The sequence below is a fragment of the Hippoglossus hippoglossus genome, chromosome 6, assembly GCF_009819705.1.
Source record: "Hippoglossus hippoglossus isolate fHipHip1 chromosome 6, fHipHip1.pri, whole genome shotgun sequence".
In the NCBI taxonomy this organism is placed as follows: Eukaryota; Metazoa; Chordata; class Actinopteri; order Pleuronectiformes; family Pleuronectidae; genus Hippoglossus; species Hippoglossus hippoglossus.
Genome location: NC_047156.1, coordinates 395,186 through 411,039, shown reverse-complemented (window position 1 = coordinate 411,039; position 15,854 = coordinate 395,186). Strand labels below are relative to the sequence as shown.

The 15,854-nt window shown below is 45.1% G+C and overlaps 1 protein-coding gene across 1 annotated transcript; it reads right to left on the bottom strand.

Moving 5' to 3' along the window:
* Positions 1-2,150: 2,150 nt before the first annotated feature.
* On the bottom strand, positions 2,151-14,278 carry LOC117763127. The gene is made up of 7 exons (XM_034588032.1): positions 13,917-14,278; positions 13,527-13,660; positions 8,572-8,784; positions 5,662-5,706; positions 4,643-4,765; positions 4,376-4,457; positions 2,151-2,203 (listed from the first exon to the last, which is right to left on the bottom strand). The coding sequence occupies exons 1-7, from the start codon at positions 14,245-14,247 to the stop codon at positions 2,151-2,153; spliced, it is 981 nt and encodes a 326-aa protein (XP_034443923.1). The 5' UTR covers positions 14,248-14,278.
* Between the last annotated feature and the right edge of the window lie 1,576 nt (positions 14,279-15,854).

Genomic DNA, 15,854 nt, shown 5'->3' with positions numbered 1-15,854 from the left:
ACACACACACACACACACACACACACACACACACACACACACACACACACACACACACACGTTACCTGACAACACTCAACTCTGTTTCTTCTAGATCACAGACCGTACATAAACATGGACGACATGATGGCTCCCCAAAATGAAACCAATCACCCCCTGGTTGCTGGTTGCAGTATATGTCATAAACCCCTCCTCCTCCATGTTAGCAGATGGGACATAACGTTCTAAATGGAGCCATAAACCACCAAGAAACAAACGTTAAAACATTCAGTTGATTTTGTTGTGAATGATTCAGACGATGAAAGTAGTGGTTCGAAAAAAAAATAACGTAAATTCTGTCCAAACTAATTATAAATTCAACCTTCAGTAAATAGACATAGAAAAATATAAATATTTCAAATGATGATCAGCTGAAAATGATAAATCATGAAACTAATTTGATGAAAGATCACTTATCATTTCAACTGTTACATCATCGTCTTTATTGGGTTTATTAGCAGGTGGCTACCAACGTCAAGGTGCCTCATCACCACCATCAAATCCAAATGAACTGTTAGTTAACAATTAGGTAAATCAAAGACAAGAGATAAGGACGTCTACTTCCTGATGGAAATACACCTGCACCTTCTAACAAGGTTTCTTCGTGTCCTCGTGTCCTCGTGTCCTCGTGTCCTCTCAACACTCATCGATTCCAGCACCAAGTTCTGATTCAACACGATCAGATGAGTGTCCTTGAATATGGCTCTTTAAGAGAATTAACTCCCACTGTGATTACTGTGTGTGTGTGTGTGTGTGTGTGTGTGTGTGTGTGTGTGTGTGTTTAACCTAATTAACCATGACTTCACTTCAGAGCAGGATTTTATTTAAATGAGCTGTAGCTTCTCTCAGAACACTGAACATTAGTTCTGAAGAAAATATTCTCACAGATTCAAGAAACGACGTCGTCATTGATTTAATAAAACTATTGATCATCTGCAGGTCAGTGATCAGCTCAATAGAATGACAACCCCCCCCCCCCCCCCCCCGCTACAGCTGATCAGATGATATTCCATCCTACAAAAATATTACATTTTTTCATAACTTCATCTTATTTGCATCATTTCTATTAAATCACTGGTTGTGCTTTATACATACACATATTAGTAGTAGTAGTAATAGTGTAGCAGTAAGGAGAACACTAAAAAGACAGAATGGCCCTTTACACCTCAACAGGAAAAGGAGGTGCGAGGGAGATGATGCACCTGTGAGCCAAAGGAGGATGGAAACTCAAACAAAGGCACATAGAAGACAACTGAGGAGTGAGAGTGACTGTAGGAAGGAGATCACAAAAAGATAAACTACTTTCTGGGAATTTGATCCAAGAACCAGCTGGATTTATTTCACAATCGTCCTGGACCGAGAGACAAACGAGCTGATCCCTGGAGCCTGATGGAGAAGATTGGACCTGGTCCCCTCTGTCCTGGTTGAACCATACAAGCTAAGTCTCCATTCTCAAACTCTCCTGGCTTCCCCGATTCCCTTTGCCTCTAGTGAGGAGCCCCTCAAAAACACATTTCCCTCACTTTTCACTTTCATGGACCCTAACTCCCCTCACCAACACCCCCCCCCCCCCCCCCCCCCCCCCCCCCCCCCCCCCCCCCCCCCACACACACACACACACACACACACACACACACACACACACACACAATCTCACACATCTTCAGAACTCGGACTACACTCTCAACGAACTCTCCTGAACACTTGTTTCATTTGTTTATTTAGTGGACAGATAATCTTCTTATTTGGAAATTAATTTGTTTTCTATTGATGATTTGATATTTTGGTGAAAATGAGTTCTTGATGTTTGTTTATTAATCATATGTCTTTGATTTGATTGTTATTTTGATTTGAATAATTGATTGAATATATAGATGAACAGAATTGTTTGTGATTTATTTTCCTTTGATGGCTGTTGTGTTTAGGTTAACAAGCTTTTAAGCTAACATAGCTCCTTTACCGTGAAATAGTTTAATAAATGGACAGGTGAAGAAGCCCTGTCTGGCACCCAACTCTTTTTGGTTGATGGTTTTGAAAACCTACGCTACAATAGTAGTAGTAGTATACACAAGTATCCGTCTGACAATCAGAGACAGTCAGACAAGAATCTGTTATGTCTCTAACAGCAGTTGCTGGTTGAAAACCATAGCTTGGCTCATCGGCACTAAAAGCACAAACACAGAGAGAAAAACGGAGTGAACTTACAAACTGGACGAGTTCCGAGGAGCGAGAAACAAACAGAAGACGACAGAAACGTGAGACACACACACACACCAGTAATAATCTCCGCTCACACTAACACACCTGAAAATAACATCACGTCATGTGGTGTAAACAGGAAGTAGATTGTCTACTCTACTGAGTTACAGAAGATACTCGACGAACAGTGATGGTGAATAGCGAGAGCAGACATTTCATTTCGGTGAAAACTGTCAACGACCACGAGCCACAAACGCTGCATGTGACACGTTTTCAGACATGACGGACACATGTCTGTCTCGGCAGGAAGCCTTCGTCCTGTGACACGTTCAGGAGGGAGAACCAGCAGTGACACAAACCGTCCACTGCCGGCCGACCGTCGTGTGCCGGGCATCTGTCGGCTGTTTGTGGTGACGGGCGGGAGTTAGCACAACGTGCGTAAAACCGGCAGCAGGACAAAGAACATCAAACAGGCGTAAACTACACACGTTACACTTGAAGTGAATCATGAAAAGAAGATAAAGAGTGTGGAGCGGAGCGAGGGTCAAACCACTGATGGCAGCGAAGGGGGGACACAACAGGCATATGGACAGGTCTTTATTCTCGCTCTATGGGGGGGGTCCTTCACAGAAGCTCCAGAAGAAGAAACTTATGTGGAACTCTACTTCTGACACAACCAGGACGTTTCAAACAGTCGCAACATATGTTGGAAACACGCTGAAGAATCTTTGACTCAATGGAGACGAGTCAAAACTAAATAAATCTGACGTTCAGTGAACACAGCACAGAGGAGGAGCAGCAGGAGGAGGAGCAGCAGCAGGAGGAGGAGGAGGAGCAGCAGGAGGAGGAGCAGCAGCAGGAGGAGGAGGAGGAGCAGCAGGAGGAGGAGCAGCAGCAGGAGGAGGAGGAGCAGCAGGAGGAGGAGGAGGAGCAGCAGGAGGAGGAGGAGCAGGAGGTAATGGCGGCAGAAAGTGAGGAGAAAACATCTTGAGAATATATTTTTAAATGTAGGAACTCAACCGAACAGCTAACGTAACACGTGAACATTTTTCGTCCATTTCTCTGTTGCTAGGCGACGGCTGTAACGGTGGGACAAGCTGGTGACGCAATAGTTAGACCAGACCGTCTCATTTCGATTCGGCCGGCGCCGTGTGGCCGTTGGAGGATGTAGCCGACGGCGGCGTAGATCAGGTCCTCCACAGGATGCAGCCGCTGAATAGAGACACAGCTGTTATCACACCAAGCTCTACTTCCTGTTTCTACTTCCTGCCCCCCCCCCCCCCCCACACACACACACACACACTTTGTGGTTGTTAATGACTCACCCCCTTCATGTGCGATGAGGTTCATGTCACACAGGACGTCACCAGGAGGAGGAAGCCAACAGAGGACGTACATGTGAACACGTTACCATGAAACACGTCAACAACATCAAAACACACGTGTGGAAACTGTGACATCATGAAAACATGGAATTCTGTTCACATCACTTCATGATTGTCCTACATTTTATGATTTGATAAAAGCAGCTGCTGGTGTTCATTGGTTGATTTCAGGCGCCTCGATGACATCACTGTTGTCACCCTAAACATTTTGACGTCTGAATAAAACCCCTTGGTTTTGTTCTTCTGTGAATTTCTGTTTGACATAGTTTTTAGTTTTTATAAATCTTCCCCAGCGACACCTAGTGGCTGAATGTATGTTTTTGTGTCCTCACTTGGACTCAAAGATGAACTGAATAGATTCAGAGGTCAAAGGTCACAGTGACCTCAAACTGCTCTGGTTGGTGAAGACAAACAAGCACAAGGAGGCGATGGTTTTAAAAAGGAAGCTGTTCACTCATCCATTTTAATTTTAGGTGTAAAGTCTTATTATTAAGTGTCCTGTTATGGCAGCCATGGTTTATCTGCCCCATTGCCCGATGGGATTTCTCTTCGTCATCTTCATCATCTTCAGCGTCTGTCTGCAGCTTCAGATTTAAACTAATAGGATCGTTACCCCCCCGTCTCCTCTGTTCATCTCAACCAGCAGATTACTGACTTGTTTACTGCTCTGATGCCATGTTTCGAGTTTCAGTGACCGAGACTTAGCACGGAGCTGATAAACAAGAGGAGGCAGATTTATCTCTCATTGTTACTTCGGTGTAAGAACTTTTCACTTGTTGATGTTTGTAACTGTTCATGGTGAAGAGATGATGAGATACTCACTGTGATGAAGTCCTGACGAGAGCAGAGAAGAAGAACAAGTTTCATTCATCATTTAAAACATGGATAAGTTCCTCCTCTCTGATTGGCTGACAGCTCTGATTGGTTACAGGAACATTTGATTGGTTCCTCTGTGTCAGTTGTTGTGAACGTTGTGTTACTGTAGTTTCCTGTGTGATGAAGACGCTCTGTGTCGTTACCTTCTTCACCACGAGGCCGGGCTCCTGAGCGAGCAGCTGCTGCTGAGCCGCCATGTTTCCCAGAGCTGAGCTCCTCAACCAGGCCTTCTCCAGAGGGTCCAGCTGCACCCTGTGGAACAGAGACTGGAGAACCCGGGGGAACCGTTACTGACAGAACAGCATTTACATTACATTTCATTTAGCTGACGCTTTTATCCACAGCGACGTACAATAAGTGCATCAACCATGAGGGAACAAACCCAGAACAGCAAGAATCAAGCTGATTGGCCGATGCAGAGCGACGTGGACGGGCTGGGCTGTGAGGTTGGACCATGTCCTGGATGAAGACTGGACCTGATCCGGTCACAGCACGGTACCAAGTACTAGTGTTTTAAAGTGGACGCGGCATCTTTTCTACACATCAATAAACCACTGACATCACGTCACATCAGAGAGTTCCACAGTGACACATGTAAAATGTCCTTTGGTCTCCTGAAAGGTGCTTAATTAATTCAAGTTATTATTATTATTATTATTATTATTATTATTATTATTAGTGCTGTCTCTACTTCCTGTGATTGGTCCAAAAGTCCAAACAATCCAACAAAGTGTTTTCACTCTGGAACCGAACCAGGTTCAGTTTGATCCAGACCCAGAACTCCTGTTCTGGTCTGAGGAACCTTTCACACCTGATGTTCAGGTTCAGACTGAACTGAAGAGCCTGAAGCTCTGAACCAAACCAGGTGTGAACGACGTCCAGAGTTTTTAGGGTGAAACAAAACCAGCAGCGTTTCCAAAAGTCTCTGATTCAGAGGCTGAATTAGTGTGGACGCCAGGAGTAACCATAGCAACAGTGATGTTTTTTTTTTACCGAAACATGTTAGTATGGGCGGAGCTTGAGCTGTGTGTGTGTGTGTGTGTGTGTGTGTGTGTGTGTGTGTGTGTGTGTGTGTGTGAGAGAGAGATGAGGCTCTCTAACAAACAGTGAGTATAACAAAATAAACACACACAGATTAGTAAAAGTGTTAGTGTGTACTTACTGTGACGGAGGAGGCTGTCACACTCCTGGTGTCGTCGTCTTCACTCTGCAACACAAAAACATGACAATTATCGACATTGATGCTGAACCTGCAGCTGTTTCAAAGTAATAGAGTACATTTATAGTAGAGTAAATTCTAATCATCAGGGAAACAATCCACTGCATAAACAGCACAGATACACGGTCTAGTCCAGAAACCATAGAACCACCTGTAGCACCTGATTTATATCTGGACCTCTTTTCTTCAGTTGATCTCCTGAACCGACGTCACTAGTTTCATCCTCTAAACCAACAACTTGTCTTTTAGACTCTGTCCCAACTGGACCTTTTAAGGAAGTTCTCCCCCTAATTGACAGTTTCATGATAAATCAGATTAATGTCTTTGTTAACCAGCTGCGTACCACAAGCTTTTAAAGTAGCTGTAATTAAACCTCTGCTTCAAAAGCCCACTCTGGATCCAGATGTTTTAGCTGATTAGACCCAAATCAATATGACCCATATGTTAACAGTTACTAACGACCTTTTCATGTCCTCAGATAATGGACTTGTCTCTTACTGGTCCTGTTGGATCTTAGTGCAGCATCTGACCCCACAGATCATAAGATCCTGTGACAGAGACTGGAGCAACATGTCGGGATCAAAGGAACATCAGACTGGTTTAAATCATATTTATCACAGATTTCAGTTTGTTCATGTGAACACTGACTCCTCCATGCACACACAAGTTAGTCATGGAGTTCCACAGGGTTCTGTCCTTGGACCGATACTCTTCAGCTTATATCTGCTCCCTTTAGGCAACATCATCAGAAAGCACCTCGTACACTTCCACTGTTACGCAGACGACACCCAGCTGTACATATATGAAGAACATCAATCTAAGATGTTATCAAACCCTGATGACAGAAACGTTGTTGAGGTTTACAAAGAATTTTAAGAAAATAAACAAATATTTACATAAATATTAATTTAAATGTTCATCTTTTCTACATTGTTTATTCTGTAAAATTAAACTTTGTCAAACAAACAAACACTGAACCTGATAAAGTTCCCGAAATGTTCCTGACGTGTCCTGGAGGATATAAAATGTCAGAGTGAGTCCATGTGAGGACACAGCAGGACAATGTCCTGAAGCTTCCCAGTGAGCGAGTGGACGTGTTGATGAGGTTTCTAACACGTGACGGACGTGAAACTGGAAGAACACAAAGATCTCAGGATGAAGAAGAGGAGCCGTACACGTAGAAGACGAAGACGTCCACTTGGAAACACGAGGAGGTTCCAGATGTTTTGGTGATGAGGGCCGACGCCGGTGTGGATGAGCTGTAAACAACAACACTGATCTTTGTCCCGCCTCCTGCTGCTCTACAGGCTCCGCCCCTCGCCTGGATGTTCCCCACATGTTCCTGTTGTTTATTCTTGATAAAATGTATTTCTCAGTATACTATGATTTTTCTTTAACAGCTGATTCTGAGTTTTTCTCATAGCGCCTCACGTTTGAAAGTGGATAAAATAACCTAAAATAACAACGTGCAGTACTAATCATCTTTGAGTTGTTGTGTAATTGTTGCAGTGTGAGTCCTTGCAGACACACAGTGAACCTCCCTGAAGGAGGAGTAAGGGGTAAAATCTAACGAATCCATTAAATCCCTAAAAAGACTCAAACACACTTCAGAGAGGACGAGGCAGCTTTCATCTTTATTTACTGTCTGTTGTTAGCGCAGCAGATTGGAGAGGTCTCCTCTTAACGTGTTAATGAGCATCGGCCCATTGTGGGATTTATTCTTTCATTCTCTCCATCGGATACATGAAGGAATCTCTTTCATGTCTCCTCTTCCTCTCTTCACCTGTTTTCTGTGTTTTCTCTTTAAACTGGAGAAGTTCAGTTCAGACACATTCGGATGTCTGAGGACTGAGAGGATTTTAAACTCGTCCAACAACGTCAGCCTCCTCCTGACGAGGAGCTCGTTATCATTTTATATCACATCAGAAGAAATAAAGGTTCAGTTAGTTCACACCTGTCTGTGAGAAGGAGGAGGAGCAGGAGGAGGAGGAGGAGCAGGAAGAAGAGGAGGGGGAGCATGTCGTTCTTTATGATACAGACTGTATGTGAGCAGGTGGGGGGGCAGGACATCCCGCTTCATGGACCAATCGGGCACAGGCTCCACCCACATGAACACACCTGAAAACATGGAAGAGGAAGAGGAGGAGACGACCCCCCCCCCGTTGATTCGTTGTGGTGTTCCTGGTGTAATCATGACATGATGACATCATTCGTATTCGTCTGATCAGATGGACCTTGTTCGTACGCGGTTGGTAATAAAGTTTGATTGATTGATCTTTAATGTTCTGTTTGAATGACGACGCAGCTGGGGCAGGACCTCAGGGACCTGCTGGTGATGCAAGTAATGAAACATTCTGCTCACATTTACATATAAATTGAGATTTTACAACAACCATGTTTTCCTATTGAAATCAGGCTCTGTGTTAAAACGCTCATGTGATCTGTTCTCATTCACCGTCCTCGTTGTCAGAGCTCACCGGGGTCACCAGAGGTCAAGGGAATTATGATTACATTACAACCTCGTCATTCGTTCATCGAGCTAAGACGAGTCCTGAATCTGGACACAGCTTCATCCATTTCAACGTCAGGCGTGATCGAACAAACGTGTGATCGGTTCATTAACACCAGGTGTGAACAGGGTCGTCCTCTGTGGAGGAGAGAGTGTTGTCCCACAACGCTCTGCAGCGGTTCAGTTAAAAACTACACTGCTGTAGTTTGATGAGAAACAGGAAAAAGAAAAATCTGCTGATTTATAATTAAATTGATATAAATCCTGTCGTCTGATCTAAAGAATATAAAAACATGAAAAGTTTTCACCGATGATGTGAGACAGGACGGACGTGTCTCACTCACCTTCCTGGAGATGGTCGTCTCGCTGCCTAGAGACACGGAGTCGCTGCGGAGCGACAGGAGGTCGCAGCAGGTCATGTCTCCTCCATCGCTGCTGGAGCTCAGATCGGTGAACAGGTTCTCAGGGGCCACCTGGTGTGCAGGTCTCTCCGCTCTCTGAGGCTCTGATGGTGTCGGACTCACCGGGGTCCCAACCACGGCCCCTGGAGCTGGACACTGTGAAATGCACAGGAAACACATGGGTCGGCGCTGCAACTGAATATTATTTTCATCTATATTCATCAATACTAATGACGTATTAATATTAAGGATTTATTATTCATATCTATTCAAATATGTTTTAATTCAAAGTAAAAGCATGAGATTTTTCATCTGCATCCTCTCAGCTGCTCTGAGACGTGGTTCTCAAACCAGGGCTCAGGACCCCTGAGGGGGGGCAGACGGAAAAGAGCTGAAGCCGTTTTCACACTTGAACTGTGTAAAATGTTGTCTGGACATGTTGTGTAGTTGGTGTTTGTGAAGCAGCAGCAGCAGGTTGTCGGGTCCGACTCGTTCAAACAGGAACATGTGGGGAACATCCAGGCGAGGGGCGGAGCCTGTAGAACAGCAGGAGGCGGAGCCTGTAGAGCAGCAGGGGCGGAGCCTGTAGAGCAGCAGGAGGCGGGACATGACGTATAAACTCTGCTGTGGAAAGATCAGTGTTGTTGTTTACAGCTCATCCACACCGGCGTCGGCCCTCATCACCAGAAGATCTGGAACCTCCTCGTGTTTCCAAGTGGACGTCTTCGTCTTCTACGTGTACGGCTCCTCTTCTTCATCCTGAGATCTTTGTGTTCTTCCAGTTTCACGTCCGTCACGTGTTAGAAACCTCGTCAACACGTCCACTCGCTCTCTGGGAAGCTTCCACACATTGTCCTGCTGTGTCCTCACATGGACTCACTCTGACACTTGTTCTCACATACAGAACCTCCAGAACATGTCAGGAACATATGTGTGGTTCAGTTCAGGTCTGAAAACATCTTCAGAGACTTAAAAGTACAAACATTCGAGCATGAATTTATTTCCACATGTGAGTTTGATGAAGTTGGACATCTCTGATGTTTCCGTCGTTGGGACATGAACGTCCAGCTCTCGACTCCAGTCTGCGCTTGTGTCCCTCACACAGCAGCATTAGCATATAACAGAGTGTTTACACTACACAAAATGTCCGTCTGCCTGAAAGTGGCGTTCATCTTCACTCGCCGCTCGGAGCGAGAGAATGAGCTGCCTCGGCCTGTTGAGTACAATTAGGCCTCAGTCGGCAACAGACTTCAGCAGCAGCAGTTTAACATCTCACAGAGACACAGTTGTCCTTTAACTGTTCAGGACGGGCTTCCCAGGAGAGCTAATTACTGCCACACACACACACACACAGTAAATATTAACGACAGAGATTTACAGGTTCCTGGTTCAGAATGAATCTTCACACAGAGCGTCACGTTTACAGCGTGTTCAGAGCAGCGTGTTGTTTCACAGTAAAACCCACTGACGTACACACTATGAGACAAATATTCAATCTGTGGACAAACACATCGATAGTGTTTAAAATATAACACTTAGATTCACAATGTGATTTCATTTTTTTATATATGTTCAAACTTTTGAAAATAAAAGCAGCTTAACTGATCAGCTCCTGTTCCTTCAAAATAAAAGCAGCTGAAGCAGATGTGATGTCTGTGTTCATGTGTCATGTGTCATGTGTCCTGTGTCATGTGTCCTGTGTCATGTGTCCTGTGTCCTGTGTCCTGTGTCATGTGTCCTGTGTCCTGTGTCATGTGTCCTGTGTCATGTGTCCTGTGTCATGTGTCCTGTGTCCTGTGTCCTGTGTCATGTGTCCTGTGTCATGTGTCCTGTGTCCTGTGTCATGTGTCATGTGTCCTGTGTCATGTGTCATGTGTCCTGTGTCCTGTGTCCTGTGTCATGTGTCCTGTGTCCTGTGTCGTGTGTCCTGTGTCCTGTGTCGTGTGTCCTTTGTCCTGTGTCGTGTGTCATGTGTCATGTGTCCTGTGTCATGTGTCCTGTGTCATGTGTCATGTGTCATGTGTCATGTGTCCTGTGTCCTGTGTCATGTGTCCTGTGTCCTGTGTCCTGTGTCCTGTGTCATGTGTCATGTGTCATGTGTCATGTGTCCTGTGTCATGTGTCCTGTGTCATGTGTCATGTGTCCTTTGTCCTGTGTCCTGTGTCCTGTGTCATGTGTCCTGTGTCCTGTGTCATGTGTCCTGTGTCATGTGTCCTGTGTCCTGTGTCCTGTGGACAAACACATCGATAGTGTTTAAAATATAACACTTAGATTCACAATGTGATTTCATTTTTTTATATATGTTCAAACTTTTGAAAATAAAAGCAGCTTAACTGATCAGCTCCTGTTCCTTCAAAATAAAAGCAGCTGAAGCAGATGTGATGTCTGTGTTCATGTGTCATGTGTCATGTGTCCTGTGTCATGTGTCCTGTGTCATGTGTCCTGTGTCCTGTGTCCTGTGTCATGTGTCCTGTGTCCTGTGTCATGTGTCATGTGTCCTGTGTCCTGTGTCATGTGTCCTGTGTCATGTGTCCTGTGTCCTGTGTCCTGTGTCATGTGTCCTGTGTCATGTGTCCTGTGTCCTGTGTCATGTGTCCTGTGTCATGTGTCATGTGTCCTGTGTCCTGTGTCATGTGTCCTGTGTCCTGTGTCCTGTGTCGTGTGTCCTGTGTCCTGTGTCGTGTGTCCTTTGTCCTGTGTCGTGTGTCGTGTGTCATGTGTCCTGTGTCCTGTGTCATGTGTCCTGTGTCATGTGTCATGTGTCATGTGTCATGTGTCCTGTGTCCTGTGTCCTGTGTCCTGTGTCATGTGTCCTGTGTCCTGTGTCATGTGTCATGTGTCATGTGTCCTTTGTCCTGTGTCCTGTGTCCTGTGTCATGTGTCCTGTGTCCTGTGTCCTGTGTCATGTGTCCTGTGTCCTGTGTCCTGTGTCATGTGTCCTGTGTCATGTGTCATGTGTCATGTGTCCTGTGTCATGTGTCCTGTGTCCTGTGTCCTGTGTCCTGTGTCCTGTGTCATGTGTCCTGTGTCCTGTGTCCTGTGTCATGTGTCCTGTGTCATGTGTCCTGTGTCATGTGTCCTGTGTCCTGTGTCCTGTGTCATGTGTCCTTTGTCCTGTGTCCTGTGTCCTGTGTCCTGTGTCATGTGTCATGTGTCCTGTGTCCTGTGTCCTGTGTCCTGTGTCATGTGTCCTGTGTCCTGTGTCATGTGTCCTGTGTCCTGTGTCCTGTGTCCTGTGTCCTGTGTCATGTGTCCTGTGTCATGTGTCCTGTGTCCTGTGTCCTGTGTCCTGTGTCATGTGTCCTGTGTCATGTGTCCTGTGTCCTGTGTCATGTGTCATGTGTCCTGTGTCATGTGTCCTGTGTCCTGTGTCATGTGTCCTGTGTCGTGTGTCCTGTGTCCTGTGTCGTGTGTCCTTTGTCCTGTGTCGTGTGTCGTGTGTCATGTGTCATGTGTCCTGTGTCATGTGTCCTGTGTCATGTGTCATGTGTCATGTGTCCTGTGTCCTGTGTCATGTGTCCTGTGTCATGTGTCCTGTGTCCTGTGTCATGTGTCATGTGTCATGTGTCCTGTGTCATGTGTCATGTGTCATGTGTCCTTTGTCCTGTGTCCTGTGTCATGTGTCCTGTGTCATGTGTCCTGTGTCCTGTGTCATGTGTCCTGTGTCCTGTGTCATGTGTCCTGTGTCCTGTGTCATGTGTCCTGTGTCATGTGTCATGTGTCCTGTGTCCTGTGTCATGTGTCCTGTGTCCTGTGTCATGTGTCCTGTGTCCTGTGTCATGTGTCCTGTGTCCTGTGTCATGTGTCATGTGTCCTGTGTCATGTGTCATGTGTCCTGTGTCCTGTGTCATGTGTCATGTGTCCTGTGTCATGTGTCCTGTGTCATGTGTCATGTGTCCTGTGTCATGTGTCCTGTGTCATGTGTCCTGTGTCCTGTGTCCTGTGTCCTGTGTCATGTGTCATGTGTCCTGTGTCATGTGTCATGTGTCATGTGTCCTGTGTCATGTGTCCTGTGTCCTGTGTCATGTGTCATGTGTCCTGTGTCCTTTGTCATGTGTCCTGTGTCATGTGTCCTGTGTCCTTTGTCATGTATGTGCTAGGGAACAACAGTTCATGTGAAAGTTGTCAGTCGAAGCCGATTCCTCCATTTTCAATGGGTGTTTTTTCACTTTTTGAGTGTGTGTGATTAATAAAACAATTATTACAGATTTTAAATGTTTGACTCAGTTTGACTCAGTTTGACTCAGAGCTGCTGATTGGAGCTAATTTCTTAAATCATTTCTCAGAATATGAAACAGAAACTGCTCTTTAGGAGTTGCTATTATTAACAGTTTGTTTGTCATCATATGAGACTGTGTGTGTGTCTTATTAAAATTCAAATTACTTCCTGTATCTGAGCATCTGATTAAATAACAGCAGGACCAGAACCAGGACCAGAACCAAGTCCAGAACCAGGTCTGCAGCTGTTGGGGGCTGTGGGGGTCCGGGGCCTCACACCACAGTGACTTTATTGGAAACCCGACAGATTCAGTTCTCAATTAATCAATTACACTGATTATTGATTATTAATTAAGAATAATTGTTTCATCTGTATAATTAAAAAACATTGAGAATGAAACCAGGCAGATTTTTCTTATTGATGACACAAAGTCAAACTATTGCTCTGATTATTGACAGAAACGTCGTGAAGGAAGACGAGAGAAGAAGCGGAGACGCTGTTGGTCCTGGATGTGGCAGCAGATCTGAATTCATCTTCGTCTCAGAGGTTTGAAATAAGAAGATGAAGAAGAGAAGCTGTCACAGCGTCCGGCTCTGAACCTGATCACACAGCGTTTAAACAAAGAACATGAATATACATGAGACCCTCATCTTCACTTCCCATCATGCTCTGCTCTCACCTCCTCTGCCTGAGTGACAACCAGCGCCGGGACGCTGCCACGTGCCCCCCCGGCTCCGTCCTGATTGGCTGCTGCAGTTGTCAGGTCACGGTGTGAGTGATGGACGACCTGATGCTCGGCGTCCTGACCTGAAGCTTCATGTAAACACAGGGAGGAGGGGGGGTTAGACTTTCTGATTCAAGACTCTAGAGGGCGCCACTTGTGATACGACTCCACGTGGGAGGGTTCCTGTAGAGGCCACCACGGAGCTCCGAAGAGCATAGAGCGTGGATCGCCCCCTGGTGGTTGGCTGCAGTACAGGTCATAAACCGAAAAGATTTGTTGTTTAATGTACGTTTGTACAGAAACAGACTTTTATCGCTTCAGTTTAAAACATCAGTTACTTCTCACCTCTGTTAGGATCTGATCCCGACCGACCCAGGAGGTCGACTGGACTCAGGTCGGACTCAGTTAAACGTCCTCCACCCTCTGGACCATCGTGGACATCAGATGAATCCTGGTCGTCAGGTGAATCTGGACGACGTTCTGTCTGACCTTTGACCTCCAGATCACAGCGAGGATTCAGTTGCTCCTGGAGCTTTGTCAGACTCTCATGGTTCTGGTTTGGTTGATCCTGGGACACTAGGTCCAGTCCTGGGTCTGGATTTGAATCCTGCTCGTCTTGTGTCACGTCAGAGCGCAGGAGGTCAAAGTTCACTGGAGACTGGAAATCTTCCTCCATTGTCCTGAGAGTCTTCGACTGTCGACGAGAGTTTGACTCTGGAATGAAAATGAGAAGAGAAAATTTTATATGAAAAAATATAATATATATATCTCATCTTTGTGAGAGGTTTAAGAAACGAGAATAAAAAAGTTCAGACGACATCTGAGAGTCTGAAGCTTCATGTGTTTGATCCATAGTTTCCTTTGATCTCGTTACTTTTGGTTCACATTGTAATTTAGGGACTAAAGAGTTTAGTCTGACATACGTGCGTCCTGTCGTCATCACCTACGTGGGCGGAGTCTACCTATACTTGACTCTGATTGGTTTGTAGACGGCGTCTGACGTGGGCGTGTTGTCAGTTGGGGGGGGGTAGTCTTGAATGAATGAAGTGCTTCATCTGGTTACCATGGTGACATCATGATGGTATTACTCCCAGCATCAGCACCTTCAGGCGCAGTAGTCAATAGTACTCCAGTACTCCAAAGTAATACAGTACTACACTACTCCATAGTACTACACTATTACAGTACTACAGTACTCCACAGTTTTACGGTACTACAGTACTACAGTACTCCACAGTACTCCACAGTAATACAATACTACAGTGTTACAGTACTCCACAGTACTACACTACTCCATAGTACTACACTATTACAGTACTACAGTACTCCACAGTTTTACAGTACTACAGTACTCCACAGTAATACAATACTACAGTATTACAGTACTCCACAGTACTCCACAGTTCTACAGTACTACAGTACTACAATGCTACAGTACTACAGTACTCAACAGTACCCCACAGTACTACAGTACTCCACTAATTCAAATGCACCAAATGAACGTCCTTGAGTTCAAACATTATATCGTCAGAGGTGAAGACTGCAGCTGCTTCTTCTTCTTCTTCTTCTTCTTCTTCTTCTTCTTCTTCTTCTTCTTCTTCTTCTTCTAATTCTGTCTCTAATTCTGTCTCTACTTCCTGTGATTGGTCCAAAAGTCCAAACTATCCAACAAAGTGTTTTCACTGCAAACCAACAGAACCAGGTTCAGTTTGATCCAGACCCAGAACTCCTCTTGGTCTGAGGAACCTTTCACACCTGTTCATCAATCAAAGGGAATCAAAATAAATGAGAACTATATCAGGAGCCAGTAGGTGGCGCTGAGTCTCCAGTCAGGTGTCATTGCACCACTGCAGAAGAGACGTCATTAAAAGAGTCAAAGGTCAAAAGAAGGAAAACCATGATGACAGAACCCCATCTGAACGCCATCTCCTCATTGGTCGACATGTTTCCCCGCTCCTGGAGCATCATTTACTCACTGAATCACGTTCAACTTTTTAACGTTTACGCGTCAACAAGAGGAAGCATATTGAATCATTTTTCATCTTACAATATTGAGTTCATGTAAAAACACACATGTTCACATGTTAAATAAATCAAAGTGATTGATGGATCAGCTGATTGATAACGAAGGTTAACGTGTGCTCAGTCTCTTCATCTTCAACACATGAATCCCAGAGGTGGTAATTACGTTTGAGCTCAGATAACAGGAGCTGCTGCTCACGCTCATAACAACTGATAACCACCGTGTTAATGAATCTGTAAATGGCCGCGGGCGCAGATCAT

Bases quoted from the DNA above. Each gene is read 5' to 3' on its own strand.
- LOC117763127 (XM_034588032.1), bottom strand. From the start codon at position 14,247: ATGGAGGAAGATTTCCAGTCTCCAGTGAACTTTGACCTCCTGCGCTCT. The intron at 5,707-8,571 runs GTGAGTGAGACA...TTTGTGTTGCAG, and splicing joins AGACGACCATCTCCAGGAAG to AGTGAAGACGACGACACCAG. The intron at 2,204-4,375 runs GTAACAATGAGA...TTGTGCTTTTAG, and splicing joins TGAAAAGTTCTTACACCGAA to TGCCGATGAGCCAAGCTATG.